At 34.8% G+C, this 14,327-nt stretch overlaps 1 protein-coding gene across 1 annotated transcript in view; it reads left to right on the forward strand.

Moving 5' to 3' along the window:
- The first annotated feature begins 1,527 nt into the window (after positions 1-1,527).
- The window catches only part of LOC106777074, a 56,593-nt gene continuing 43,793 nt past the window's right edge, over positions 1,528-14,327 (forward strand). The window contains exons 1-15 of the mRNA XM_014664592.2: positions 1,528-1,876; positions 3,085-3,188; positions 4,556-4,690; positions 4,787-4,837; positions 5,754-5,848; positions 5,938-6,055; positions 6,338-6,439; positions 9,327-9,515; positions 9,596-9,756; positions 10,237-10,407; positions 10,935-11,027; positions 11,125-11,446; positions 11,543-11,647; positions 11,740-11,835; positions 12,682-12,749. Of these exons, the coding sequence (XP_014520078.1) occupies positions 1,780-1,876; positions 3,085-3,188; positions 4,556-4,690; positions 4,787-4,837; positions 5,754-5,848; positions 5,938-6,055; positions 6,338-6,439; positions 9,327-9,515; positions 9,596-9,756; positions 10,237-10,407; positions 10,935-11,027; positions 11,125-11,446; positions 11,543-11,647; positions 11,740-11,835; positions 12,682-12,749 (1,907 nt within the window). The 5' untranslated portion in view covers positions 1,528-1,779. The remainder of the gene's footprint in view (positions 1,877-3,084; positions 3,189-4,555; positions 4,691-4,786; positions 4,838-5,753; positions 5,849-5,937; positions 6,056-6,337; positions 6,440-9,326; positions 9,516-9,595; positions 9,757-10,236; positions 10,408-10,934; positions 11,028-11,124; positions 11,447-11,542; positions 11,648-11,739; positions 11,836-12,681; positions 12,750-14,327) is intronic.

Consider the following 14,327-nt stretch of genomic DNA (forward strand, 5'->3'; position numbering starts at 1 on the left):
TTATTAAAATTCTTATATGGATCACAAACCAATGTGGAAACATGCATGTCACGTATGAGACAAACTAAAATTGGTTAAAGTGGGTCGCATTGTCATTCCTAACTTTTACTTATGATTCAACTATTGATGAAATTCAAGAATTAAAAAAAAAATGACAACTTTTTAAACATGTATACTTTTTATGATCATTGTTATATTAAATTTTTTAGTAAGGTTTTCAAATCTAGTTGATAAGTTTTTATAAAGAGAATAGGTTGGTTTATATTTTTTTTTTATTTTACACATTTTTATGTGCTCGTGAATGATTTTAATTTGCATGTGAGGTTTGAGTCTTCTATAAGACTTTTTATTGTTTATAGGAGCAGATAGAGTCTCTTGTGTTTATAGAGACGTTTTAAGATCTCTTTATCTTTTTGATTATTTGTTAGGTGAGAGAATTTAGATAATATATTGTGTGTGAATGTGATGTTGATTAAATTTGGCTTGTTGAATTTGATGTGTTTTTGTGCTGAATTTTAAAGTATGTTTGGTTGTTTGAAATTAGTATTAGTTATGATGGATTGTGGTAACAAAACTGAAGAATTGACCATTTGATCAAGTTAGTGTTTATTATGATATTAAGAACTGGTTTTGAACCAAGTAGTGTGTTAGGAATGTCAATTTGAACACGTCACTTGTTTCCCAAATCATGTATTTAAAATGAAAATTTTATGATACAGTGTTGAACAAGATTGATATAGCATTGAGTGTTAGCTTGAAATTTTAAGTTTAGAAACATTTAAGTTATAACTCACATAGCACAACTTTTTTTTTTCACCGAGCAACATTTTTGCTAATGGTTTGACGTAGACCGAGTGGTAGAATATGTTTGAAATAATTTTAAATTCAGCTCGTTGAGGGACATAACGATTTCATTTAGAGAGCAATATGTAAGAAGAATGACTGGGAGTGTCATTTCATCTTCCATGCTTTTAGTTGATTAGTATTGATTTGTATAATTTTGATGTTGCTGTGAGTACAATGTCTAGATGAGTACAATCTAGATATCACTATTTGATGAGAAATCCGATTCCATAACTAGTTTGATTTTCATTATTTGCGATAAAGAACGTGCTAGCTGACTTGCGATGTCAGCATGGGCAGATCAGGCCACCTGTCATTTAATTGCATACGTTAAGGGCAAGCGTGTCACACCGAAGGACAACCGCATTGCAAAGCGTATTTTGGTAAAACCTAAATAATATTTTTTAATAATTTTTTTAATGCTGTATAATTAGTTAAAGTTTCTCTAATGAAGGGAACATTAATTAACAATAAATATAATTATAATTTTAATAACGTTCACTATTATAGTTTTTCACCATTTCCGCTGCTGTTTGTCTACAATCCCACACTCTTAAGAAATAGCCACGTTGTTGCACACGTGAGCTCACGTGAGAAGTTTTGTACGTGGTCAACTCTTACGGTTGAAAAATCGTGTATAGTAACTTTTGTTTTACACGCTCATCTTAATTTTATGCCATGCGATCGACTTTTCTGGGAGTACCTTTCAGAGCAAGATAGTAGTAATAGTAGCATTTTCATTTCATTTTATATTTATATTTATTTTTGGGGCCAAAGCGACAACAACGTGACCTTCAAGTTCCGAATCACTCATTCCGATATCCGTTTCTCCATCTTCTTTTCCTTCTCATCGCCATCGTCATTCGTCGTGTTTTCGTCTCTGAAACCGCCGCGATCGACTTCGTCGTGCGGTGTATATGATCACTCCGCCAAGAGATGCTAGAGGATCAGGTGGCGTACCTCTTACAGAGGTATCTTGGCAATTATGTGAGAGGTCTCAGCAAAGAAGCACTCAAGATCAGTGTCTGGAAAGGTTCTCAAAATCTTGACTAACTACTCTTTTTTATTTATTCATTTCATTTTCTTAATCACTTTCTTTACCTTCTAAAAGACTTTGCTATTTCTTATTTACACTTGATTGCTAGTTGAGATTAGAGTGAGGCTACGAGTTTGTGTCTTAATTCAATTTGTCGAATTGAAATTCAAGTGTTCAATCTGCTGGCAGCGCTAGAGCTACCGTAGCGAGTGTGCGTGTATCGTTAGAATAGCTAATTTTGTTTGAACTTATTGTTTTCGGTGGCTGTGAAATTTCTGCATTGAATTAATCAACCTAGTTATTTGGGCGTTAATATTTGTCGAACTGGATATACTAAGTGTTCAATCAGTTCGTCCTGCCAGGGCTACCGTATCGATTTTTCGCGAGTGATTTGACTAGCGAACTGTCTTTGGAACTGTTGTTTTTGGTGATTGTGAAACTTCTGCATTGTTCCAATCAATGTGGACACTAATTTCGGCGTTTATATTTGTCGAATTGAATTTCATGCGTTTAATTTGTTGATCGTGTCAGAAGAACTGTAGCGAGTATGAGCTAGTGGTTCGAGTTGCAAATTGTGCCTGCAACTGTTGTTTTTGATCAATGTGGATTTTCTGCCTAGTTCTCCAATCACTTTAGTTTTGAATGAGAGTGGGAAAAGGTACGGGTAAAATGATTCTACTATCAACAATAGGCATTTGGCTATATTGGATTTTTTATGTTTATTTCCTCTTTCTCAAAATGTGTTGGAGAATCAAATGTAATTTGTTCTAGCAATCCTGATTTAGCGGTATTCTATTTCGTGGTCAATTTTGTTCGTGAGGTCCATCTGGGCAAACAGATATGCTTCTTAGTTATTAATAATCATTATTGGAAGACTCCGTGTACGTTTGAGAACATGGTTTTGGAGGGGAAGGAAAACGAGGACAAATTTCTTATTTTTAAACTAAGAGAATTATATCATTTTTACACAAATAAACTAAATATTAGGACTTCCAACCTAATCTATAATTTTATTTCTTTCATAAATAAAATCAAATTAGAGGATATTTATTTGAAATGAAAAATTTATTCTTTCTTCCTTTTTCCCTCCAGAATTCAACTTCCAAACATATCTTTACTGAGTTTATGGATGTAGAGTTGCTCGCTTTTACTTTTTATCTTCCTCATTAATTTTTCTGAAATATCTTTACCTACACATGAAACAGGCGATGTAGAGCTGAAGAATATGCAGCTGAAGCCTGAGGCTCTGAATGCTTTAAAACTTCCAGTGAAGGTTAAGGCAGGTTTTCTAGGATCAGTGAAACTTCAGGTTGGTGGGGGATCAACTACCTTCTCAGAATTTAGAAATATAATATGTTGAATATGGTTATATGTATATTTTTCATACTGTTTGTATGCATCCATTGAGTCGGAGGAGACTATCTTTATTATTCAATCTTTGCATAGATAGCCAAGATTGATTTTACTTTAATTTAATTTTTGTTCTTGACCATTTATGTAAGATTGAATGGCCATTATTGACTCTGATGGAAGCCTCCACCGAGTTCATGCTTGGAGAAGCTTCACGGGTTCAAATTTGGACAGCGGATGAATGAAGCCATGAAGATGGATGAAGTGTATTCAAGGTGTTTGATGAAGGTCTGAGAGAGGCTGGTGATGGTGTATTGGTGAATTCTAACTCAGAGAGCTTTCCTAAGGGGAAAGGAGCTAGAGGAAGTGCAAGATAACAAAGCACAAAGGTGAACTTGAGAGTTGAGCAGAGATTTCAAACACTTTGCCAGCTTTAGCTTTGAATCCTATAGCTCCTTTCCCCTTAGGAAAGCTGCCTGAGCTATAATTCTACCAACACCATATCCAAAACTCGCCCAAACATTTTCACAAACACCTTCAGTGCAATTCAAACTTCATCTCCTTCATCATTCCGCTGCCATCTCTGGACTTGGAGGCTGTTCGTGATTGAATTCCAAGAGAGCTTCCATCAGACTCTCTTTCCTTCTACTGCAAACCTCTTTGGTCAAGGATGGACATAAAGGAAAACAAGACTGAGTTAGAAAGAAATAACAAGAGCTTAGATGAACAAATGGGAACTTTGAGCCTTGATCATGTTTAACGAAGAAATGATAGCTTTAATTTATACAATAGTAGCTCATCAAAAGTACTATATTTGAATTATGTTTTCTGTATAATTTTTCATTTGCCAGCTTTGTTCTCCTATTTGTGTGATTAATTTGGGGTGTAACCAACTGTTTTATTTCTCATTTTTCTAATTTATATTATCTGATATTTGTTTAGCAATGTAATAGGTGGTTCAATAGCATTCTTTCCTTTTGATTAACTAAAATTATCTTATACTTTATGGTTTCTTCTTTTCACAGTTGAAAAGAGAGGGACTTTGGGGTTATTTCAGCGTAAATGGAATGATTTTTCCTATTTATCTTCTTTATTTTATAATTTCATGGGCATATTGTAATTGCCGAAGCTGTAAGAGCTTGTTTCTTTTCTATATATCTATTGGTAGGAGACAAACAGAGATGCAGGCCTCTTGGTTTGTTGTGGATTGTGGTAAAAGTTCATTATCGAAATAGTTTCTCATTCATCATGCACCCATTTAGCAGAAGTCAAATATTTCTTTCTGCTTGACTGATGGTCACATTTGATGATTGTGTTTCTTTTAAGGTTCCATGGAGTAGGCTTGGTCAAGATCCAGTCCTAGTATATTTGGATCGCATTTTCTTACTAGCTGAACCTGCAACTCAAGTTGAGGGATGTAGTGAGGATGCTGTCCAAGAAGCTAAGAAGAGCCGAATACAGGTAAGAATTCAGAAGTAAGAGTTAGATAAAGTGTACTCACTTTTGGTTGAAGATGGTTTATTTGAGGAAGCTCACTTTTCTTCCATTTGGCAACAGGAGATGGAACTGAAACTTTGGGAGAAATCACAACAGTTAAAATCAGAAATGGTATGAATTTCACTTTTATAAATGTTTTTTTTAAACAAATAGTAGACTTTCACTTTGGATTGTGTCCTGCACGATATATCCACCCAACTTTATGTTCATCTGCTCATTTTTTGGACACGATTGAAATGGTAGATCGCTGGATAAATACACAGAACTTTGCTCCCTCCAGGTTTTTTTAGAATTTGGGTTTTAGAGCTACTCAGCCCTATAAGCATCTTGTAAGCTAAGGACTGTGCATGTTTTATTTTAATGACACATTTAGTTAATGTGGGGCTAAACACTTGAGGCTACAAATTAAGACAATTTTGAAAGAGGCTCCAACTAAAACGTTGAAGAGAGAGTGGGAGAGAAGTTTCAGAAAAAATGAATATTATTATGAAAGTGTGAAAATTTTATGTTGTGCATTTGATCGATATAGTTATTCTCAGTAGTCAATTTGATAACTTACTAGCTCTAGTCCCCTAATAGGGGCTGCATCTGTCCTAATTCCTAGCTAACTCAACTTAATTGTCACAATGGCTGGTCAGCGGCTGATTAGGCCGTAGCTGAGTTCAAACATCACAAACACACTTAATACTTTCACAATACATGTACACTCATGAAATATAATACATATACCTATAAGTTTCACCAGAGGACTGCCAAAACTGCACCACTGTCACAAAACTTTTAATTGTTTCTTGTCAAAATCTGTATATGTTAACAATCAAAACTGTCCCAGAGTTGAAGGACAAATTCCAGCCTCACCCCTAAACCCCAAACAAAATATTTCGCATGAAAGTTGGTAACAAATTTGCCTTATATTAAGAATACCGTATATTAACTCATGTCTCTTTGTGTAAACCTATGCCTGCAAGTTTCTGTATGATTAAGAATACCTTATATTAACTCATGTCTCTTGTTCTTTAATCTCAAGAATCAATCATGGTTGGGATCCCTCATTGGCACCATCATTGGAAACTTGAAGCTTTCAATTTCTAATATTCACATCAGATACGAGGATAGTGAGAGGTAGTAGAAAATTTTGGAATGTTTTGTGAATGGAAATTAGATCTCTCAGCCTTTTATACCCTTTTATAGCCTGATATTTTGCTTTGTAGCAATCCAGGACAACCATTTGCAGCTGGAGTTATGCTGGATAAACTCTCTGCTGTGACAGTTGATGATACCGGGAAAGAGACTTTTATTACTGGAGGTGCACTAGATCGCATTCAAAAGGTTCTCATGTGACTTATATTGGCTGTAATGATGAAATCCTTTTGTACGATTAAGATGCTTGTTCATTTGATTAAGTTTTAAAGTATATCATGCTTTGGAACAAAGAAAGGTTATCTAAATTTTCATTTTCTTTCAATGAATTTTTTTCCTTGCCTGTGAAACATAAATTCTGAAAGGAAGTAATGGTTTTGTGTATGTAATGATCAATACATCTGGTACTTGCTAGTGTTTTTTTTTTTTTTTTTCATTTTGTTAATGTCTTCTTTCTACATTGCTTTGCAGTCTGTTGAACTCGATCGACTTGCAGTTTATCTAGATTCAAATATTATACCATGGCATGTTAACAAAACATGGGAAGATTTGCTCCCTTCAGAGTGGTTTCAGGTATGTAAGCTGGAGGGGACAGGGAGGGACGGTTATGGATATACATAGAATTGTTATTTTTTTTTACTTCTTTAAAGTCCTTTTCTTTTTCAATATTTATCACGTATTTAAAGAGTAATTTGTTTGGGTATAGTAGCTAGTTTGGTTATCATGATGCTGCTATTTTTATTATTAAATATAGTGAAAAACTATATATGAGATTAATCTTCCTTGTGTAAAAAATACACACAGAGTATTTTATTTATAATAAAGAAAATATTGACTAAGCCGAAAAATACAATAGTCACACTTGTGATGTGTTTTTTCGGGCATTGCGATCGTGATGTTGCTAATGGAGAGGAATCATTAGCAGAAGCAAGTGTCTTATTGATGGGTTTCCTTGGTAGCCGCAAAGAGTTGAACAAACAGAAGTCATATTGGGTACAGCAAGTGAACCCAAAAGTTGATCACAGACATGGAAATATATATCAGAAGGTTTATGTAATGCTAATATCATGAAGAACTTTGACTATTGCTCTATTTCTTGGGCAATAGTAGAGGCAGGAGACAATAATTCATTTTATTCATGAAAAAGAGTATGAATCTTACCTATATAATCAGCCATAGAGTCCGAATGCTGAGGAACAACAACATTGAAAAAATCAAGACAAACACCATAAAAATGTTAAGTATAATTGGTGTATAATAATTTGGTTTATTTCTAGACTTCAGAACATGTGCCATAGAAACAAAAATTTTGTTTTAAAGAAGAGTGAAGGGTACTCTTGAGAATGATGCATAACTAAGCATCAATTTTCATCCCACAAGGAACCTTTTAGTCACTAAAGATCAAATGATGGTGACAACGATGACAACTTTGATAGTAGTGATGGTTGTAGTGGATAAGGGTGACAATTTTTTCGAAAGATCCTTATGCTCTGATACCATATTGAATATAGTAAAAAACTATGTATGAGATTAATCTTCCTTGTGTAGAAAGTATACGTAAGGTACTTTATTTATAATAAAGAAAATATGGATTAAGTCCAAAATACAAATAAAGAATAATAACAAAGTAACTGAAGATAAAAAATAAAGATAAGATATCTAATAATCTAATATATCTAACATTTATGATTAATGTTGATATTCTTGCTGTCCGAGAGGAGAGGAGTTGTTCCAACTTGGTTCTCTAGAAGGGTAGGGAAATTGGTGGGCTTCTGATCATGGTCTGTCTAAGATGTTTGGGGGTGTGGTTATGCCTGTTTATTGTAATCGCTTAATGACTCAGTGTCACTGTTATTTTATCCTGATCCATTAAAAAGTGGTTCTTTCCTTTTCCTGTAAATATTACTACAACAATAATAACCTTATCCCACTAGGTGTTTCTACTAGGTGAGGTACATTACATGGATCACATGGTGCTATAAGGCTTTATTGAAGACCAGATTTTTAGTGACATAGCTCTCCATGATATCCCCCTTTTAAATTAATGTTTGAGTATTTTTCTTGGTGCCTTCAATGCCCATTTTTGCTTGTGTTCAAACTTCCTTAATCATTTTCTTTGTCATCTTTCTAGTGACAGTTGTCATGCCAATATTTCCTTGCATGCAATTGGAGATATTGTATCAGCCGGTATTAACTGTATTGTGCATTTTGCATTTCACTTTCATTTCAATGTTTAGCTTTTCTGTTATATTTAGTTACAAGTTAATTACTGGTTGTTTTAGTGCTGACTCAACATTGATTACTCTTATAGCTATCTCTGTCGTACTCTATGTTTAAATTATCTGACCCATTTTTGTTGGTAGGGGTGTATTAGGTGAGATCATGCATGATCCTTAGATCCAGGTTAACATACTCGGTCCATTATCTGACCAGATTTGTTTAATGGAATTAAAAAACTGATTTTTGAAAAAAAAAGAAAAGAAAATGACGTGAAATGTTAGACAAACTAAAAAGTTTTGTTTAATAAGGTATGTTGGTGCTGAGTTCTGACCAGTGCCTGCTCGGATGCATGGCATTGGCCCTATGTAATATGAATAGTAAGTTGCGCACCCGTCAAGCAATAGGGATCCGAATCCTTGTTCAAGGCTAGGATCTATGTAATATGAATAGTAAGTTGCGCACCCGTCAAGCAATAGGGATCCGAATCCTTGTTCAAGGCTAGGATCTATGTAATATGAATAGTAAGTTGCGCACCCGTCAAGCAATAGGGATCCGAATCCTTGTTCAAGGCTAGGATCTATGTAATATGAATAGTAAATTGCGCACCCGTCAAGCAGATCTCACTCCAAACAGGACTCTTCTATGGATTAGTGGGAAGGCGTAGGATAAAAGACTATTCGTCTAAGTTGCTGACGACCTAGTACTATTCGTGGGCAAGCAAAGTTTCAACTCGCAATCCATTTCTACAGAACGGAGAAAGGTTATGCAAGTGGGTGTTCATTTGCAATTGCTGGTCGGGGGCCGTGGGGATGGAAAGAAAGATGAATAGTTCGGTTGGCCTTGGCCGGAGATGGAGACACAGGTGGGTAGGTAGAGAATACCTAGAAACAACTCTCTCTAAGCCCCGGCCCNGGGGAAGCTCGATACAGACACATATCGAGATTGGCACGAAAGGGTTCACTCGAAATGTTATGGGAACTCATCAATAAAAGTTACAAACCATCTAACCCCATAAAAAATTCAGTAACAAGTTCCCCATACATAACAAGAATAGCATAAAAGGAGTAGCACCTTCTAATATTACCAGGTAGAAAGGAAGAACAATGATGCTTATTATATTAACTTGAAAATCATTGCACTGGAAAAGACTGAACAATGTAACTTTATTATGTTTTCCTTGTAATTTTATTATCTTCTTTTCTTAGTTTCTTGACAGTGATTTTCTTATAAAATCATTCAGATATTTAAGTATGGCACTAAAGATGGGAAGCCAGCTGATAATTTGTTAAGAAAGCATTCGTACATTCTGCAACCAGTGACTGGGAAGGCAAAGTACTCCAAGCTACTGCCAACTGAAGTTGCTGATAGCCAAAATCCTTTACAGAAGGCTGTGGTGAACTTAGACGATGTTACAATCAGCATATCCAAGGTTCATTTGACTAGTTTTGTCTTGTCTTTGGAGATTGTGTTTGTTTTTGTAGATAACCTTTGCATTTTTTTTCTTTGTAGGATGGATATGGGGATATCATGAAATTAGCAGACAACTTTGCTGCATTTAATCAACGACTAAAGTATGCACATTATCGTCCACTGGTGCCAGTAAAAGCTGATTCCAGGTCTTGGTGGAAATACGCATACAGAGCTGTATCTGACCAGATAAAGAAGGCAAGGTATTTGAATCTTCCGATTATTGTCTTTTGCCAAGCTAAATTTTGTATCCAATTTCTGTAGACAGGGAGTGTAACTTGCATAAGTAACTCCACTTTACAACGTTATTTACTATTAAGTAACTATGACACTATTCTTGGATTACATTTTTATTTTTTTCATCTTTATGCTGCTTTTCAAATTTTAAGGGGTAGTTTCTCAAGCAGTACTAGGAAGATGCAGTTCTGAAATTTCCACTCAGCTTTCTTCGGTCTATTTCTCAACCTTCATCTTCAATAAAGTTCAGAGGATGTTTGGTTTGTTATTTTCTCATCAAACCAACATCCTCTTAAGCTTGCTGCTTCGACATTCAGAATGCTGTACTTAAATTTTTGAAAACTAATAGTAGAGCTTTGTGGCATCTATGGTGATAGTTGATCTTTTTTTTTTTATCATGTTTAATGTTCATATTTCATTGACTATGGATATCATGCTTCTGTCAGTGGAAAAATGTCATGGGAGCAAGTTTTAAGATATGCAAGCTTGCGGAAGAGATATATCTCTCTGTATGCTTCACTACTTAAATCTGATCCCACTCAGGTTACAATTAGTGGCAACAAAGAGATTGAAGACCTAGATCGGGAGCTTGATATTGAACTTATATTGCAATGGAGGTACGTTGTTTGTTTTGATATGTAAGTATTTAATATTAATATTGAATTAATTATATGAATAAACAAGGATATGTGAGCCTATAATAGATTCAACTATAGTATCATAACCACAGTCTATGTACATCTACATACATTTTAAAAAATTTAATGAATCATTGGTTAGAAATTAGTAAAAAGCATCTTTGCAGTTTTCATTACCTTTTTATTAAGAATTCTGACTCCTGGATCCGGTAATATTGATTTTACTTCATCTGAGCAGGCAAGATCGCTTTTTGCCTTGGTACATTGTTGAGTTTTGGTGTGTATGATTTGGAAACTGTATTATTATAAAGAAAGATCTATAGATGCTTCTTTTAATTCAATGTATGAGCATCAAATGTCTCTTCCTTCACATGCACTTTTACAACTTTGGAATCCACATGTTTGGGATTAATCAAAAGTTTTATGCATGTTATATGTTACTCATATATTAGACCTTGGAACCCTCTTGTTTTATTCTTTGACCTTGAAGTATTATATATTTGCAGAATGTTGGCTCACAAGTTTGTGGAACAATCGGCAGAGTCAAACCATAACATTAGGAAGCAGAAAGCACAGAAATCTTGGTGGTCATTTGGATGGTGAAGTCTTGTCTTAAGATATTTTCCTGTATCAGTAACTAACTAATGAATTTTGTTTTAGATTTTACTGTGAAGCTCATCTATGATCATGCTACAGGACCAGTGAATCCCCTAAAGAGGAAAGTGATGAATTCAATTTCAGTGAAGAGGACTGGAACCAGTTAAATAAAATAATAGGATATAAGGAGGGCGACGATGGACAATTGGCTGTAAATAGCAAGGCGGATGTTATTCATACTTTCGTGGAAGTTCACATGAATCATAATGCTTCAAAGCTTATAGGTGAAACCAAAGAGTCCGTTGCTGAATTATCATGTGAAGACCTTAGTTGCTCAATAAAGCTTTATCCAGAAACAAAGGTCTTTGACATTAAGTTGGGCTCATACAAATTATCATCACCGAGAGGTCTCCTTGCTGAGGTCTGGCTGTCATTGACGTTAATGTTCTGCATCTTTTATTTTTATGCTCATAATACAAGTTGTGATATCTGAAATATTTGTTTCACATCCATTCAGAGTGCGACTTCCTATGATTCATTAGTTGGTGTCTTCCATTACAAACCTTTTGATGATAATGTGGACTGGAGGATGGTTGCCAAAGCTTCTCCATGTTACATGACTGTATGCAGTTTGTCATTTTCCTCCCTTCCTCTACTTGACTTTTAATTTGTTTGCTTTACTTGTTTACTGATTTGTCTTTGGAGTTTGGCCAGTACTTGAAGGACAGCATTGATCAAATTGTGAAATTCTTTGGAAGTAATACTGCTGTAAGTCAGACAATAGCACTAGAAACTGCAGCTGCAGTGCAGGTATTATTTGACTTAACATCTCTGCTATTTGGGAACATGTTAAAATTCAAAGCTGGAATTGTATATTAACTATGATGCCTGGACTCTGTATATTGATTACGAAGGATAAGGGGTGAGACTTTGTGAAAGATAAGAGCGTTCTTCTCCCATCAAATGAACCAGAACTGCAAAAAGCAAAAAACTTCATAATGAAAGCCAATGAACTTTTTTTTCATTTTTACCAAAGCCTTTAGACTTAACCCGTAGAAACTATCTGAAAAGGGACATTTTGATTTGCTAATTTGTTACTCAAAAATGTCTGGTGGGGAGAGAGGGAGGAATTGGAATGAAAATGGGCAAGGGAAAAGTTGAAAAATCTGAAGTCCAAACTTGTTGAGATATTTTGAGAGGTTTCAGATTCGATTTCTCTTGTTTTTAATTCTGTATATTGGCTATATCTTGATTTTATTACTAGCATATCAATCCCACAATCTCAGGCATTTGTTTCCTAGAGTAGGCAGTGCTTGTTTCCAAATTTATCCAATTAATGTATATATGTATATCATATGTATGTAATGAGACTAAACAAGAGATAAATTATTTTCTTCTAAACTTGAGAAAACTCTCTTATCTTGAATGGTAGTAAGCTGGGTTGAAAACAGGATCAGTAAAACCATATGGATTTTAGTTTTACCAGCTTCCCTATATTTGAAGCTCTCATTGTACTGTCTATGTTCATCTTTTCATTTTATTTCTGCTGACATATTTTCTAATGCTAAAAAATGGAATTTATTTCTGACTTGCTAGAAAGTTCTGTTTAATCTTGTTGAAAAGGATGTTCTAATTAGCATATATCATTGTTCCTAGATGACAATTGATGAGGTGAAGCGCACTGCACAACAGCAAATGAACAGAGCATTAAAGGATCATGCCAGGTTATATTCTCTCTTGCTCTATTATGTGTGTGAGCCACAAGTAAGAAACTGTTCTATCACTCATTTACAGGTGCTGATTGGGTCCTCTTGGAACTAATGTACATTGTATAAATAACTACATGGACTAATGCCTCCAATTTTAGCTCAATTCTTTACTGATTCTATATGTGGTGTTAGTGATTTGATCCTTCTCACTGTGGTTGTGGTTCGATTCCATCTCTTTACTTGAAATTGAAAAGAATCTCTGAATATTATGGCTTGATAATACACAAGGTAATATGAAAGTATTAGTGGATTCTAATCTAATCTAATTTAAAAGGGATATATTGGAAATGATGTTGAATAGAATCTCTATAAATCAAATATGCCCTAATTACTGGAAATTAGGTAATAAATTCAAAGAAATTTGAACAGGAGGATTAAAATTCAAATCTTTGTTGATTATGGTAATTCTTATGACACTCTCCATTGGTGAATGAACATATGTTGTTCCTAGCTTGCAATTGAGATCTTGAAACTGTTATTTGGGAAGTTTCTTGGTGAATATGTACCAATTAAAGCATTGAAGGGGTCTATTCTATAGCTGTGAAACTACTATCTAGTTTCTCCTTATTAAAGTGTTTGCACATGTCTATATGCTTTGTTCTATCTTGTTGTACTTTGTTGCGTGAAATGCTAATTGTGGATTTGTCACAAAGTTGCTTCATATTATAGTGTAAGGTCATCAAGAATGATCTCTATCCAAAGTTCACAAACCCTTTAAGCTCTAACTAAAAATTTTGCCTCCATAATTGACCTTGCCACTTCATTTGGCTGCTCCAAAAAACATGTATCTTGGTGTGGATCTTTGATCAATGATTGGTTCCCCATTATATGGATTTGTGTGTATCTCCTTGGACATTCTCCCCTCTTTCTTTGTTAGTAGCATACTTTTTGCTCTTGCCTTTATATACTGTAGCATGCATAAATTTAGTGAACACATTTATTGGATAAGCTTTGTTTAGCCTAGTGTAGAATAGATAAATAAACTTTCCTCAAACCTTTTATATTTTACCATTTTCACTCTAGGGTTCTCATTCTCCTATCATATGGTTTTGCACTGGGTGTTCTAATGGTTTAGCAACCCACTTACCCAACTTAATCATTGCCCTAGGATTTATTGGTTCTCTTGACTGAACAGATTCGTCGCATAAGCTTGTCTGGCCTAGTGTAGAATGGATAAATAAACTTTAATGAACCTTTGATATTTTACCATCTTCTGTTTTGGGCTCTCATAATATCTGATCATATATTTGCACTGGGGTGCTCCATTGGTTTAGCAACTCACCCAACTTAATCATTGGTCTAGGATGTACTGCTTCTCTGTTTACTTTGTTGTCTATGAAGGTGATCTTGTTGTCTATGCAAGAAGTGATTTGGCTTGTATCCACAATCTTAAGTAGGACACCATATTTAGAGAAAAGATTTAGGCATTCTCAATCTTTTTAGGGAGTGATTGCTCAATCTAATACAGGTGTTTCTATGACTAAATCAAGCATGCTTTAGTCATACTTGAAGAAGCATGCCACATTGTGACCT

Source organism: Vigna radiata, chromosome 11 (assembly GCF_000741045.1).
Source record: "Vigna radiata var. radiata cultivar VC1973A chromosome 11, Vradiata_ver6, whole genome shotgun sequence".
In the NCBI taxonomy this organism is placed as follows: Eukaryota; Viridiplantae; Streptophyta; class Magnoliopsida; order Fabales; family Fabaceae; genus Vigna; species Vigna radiata.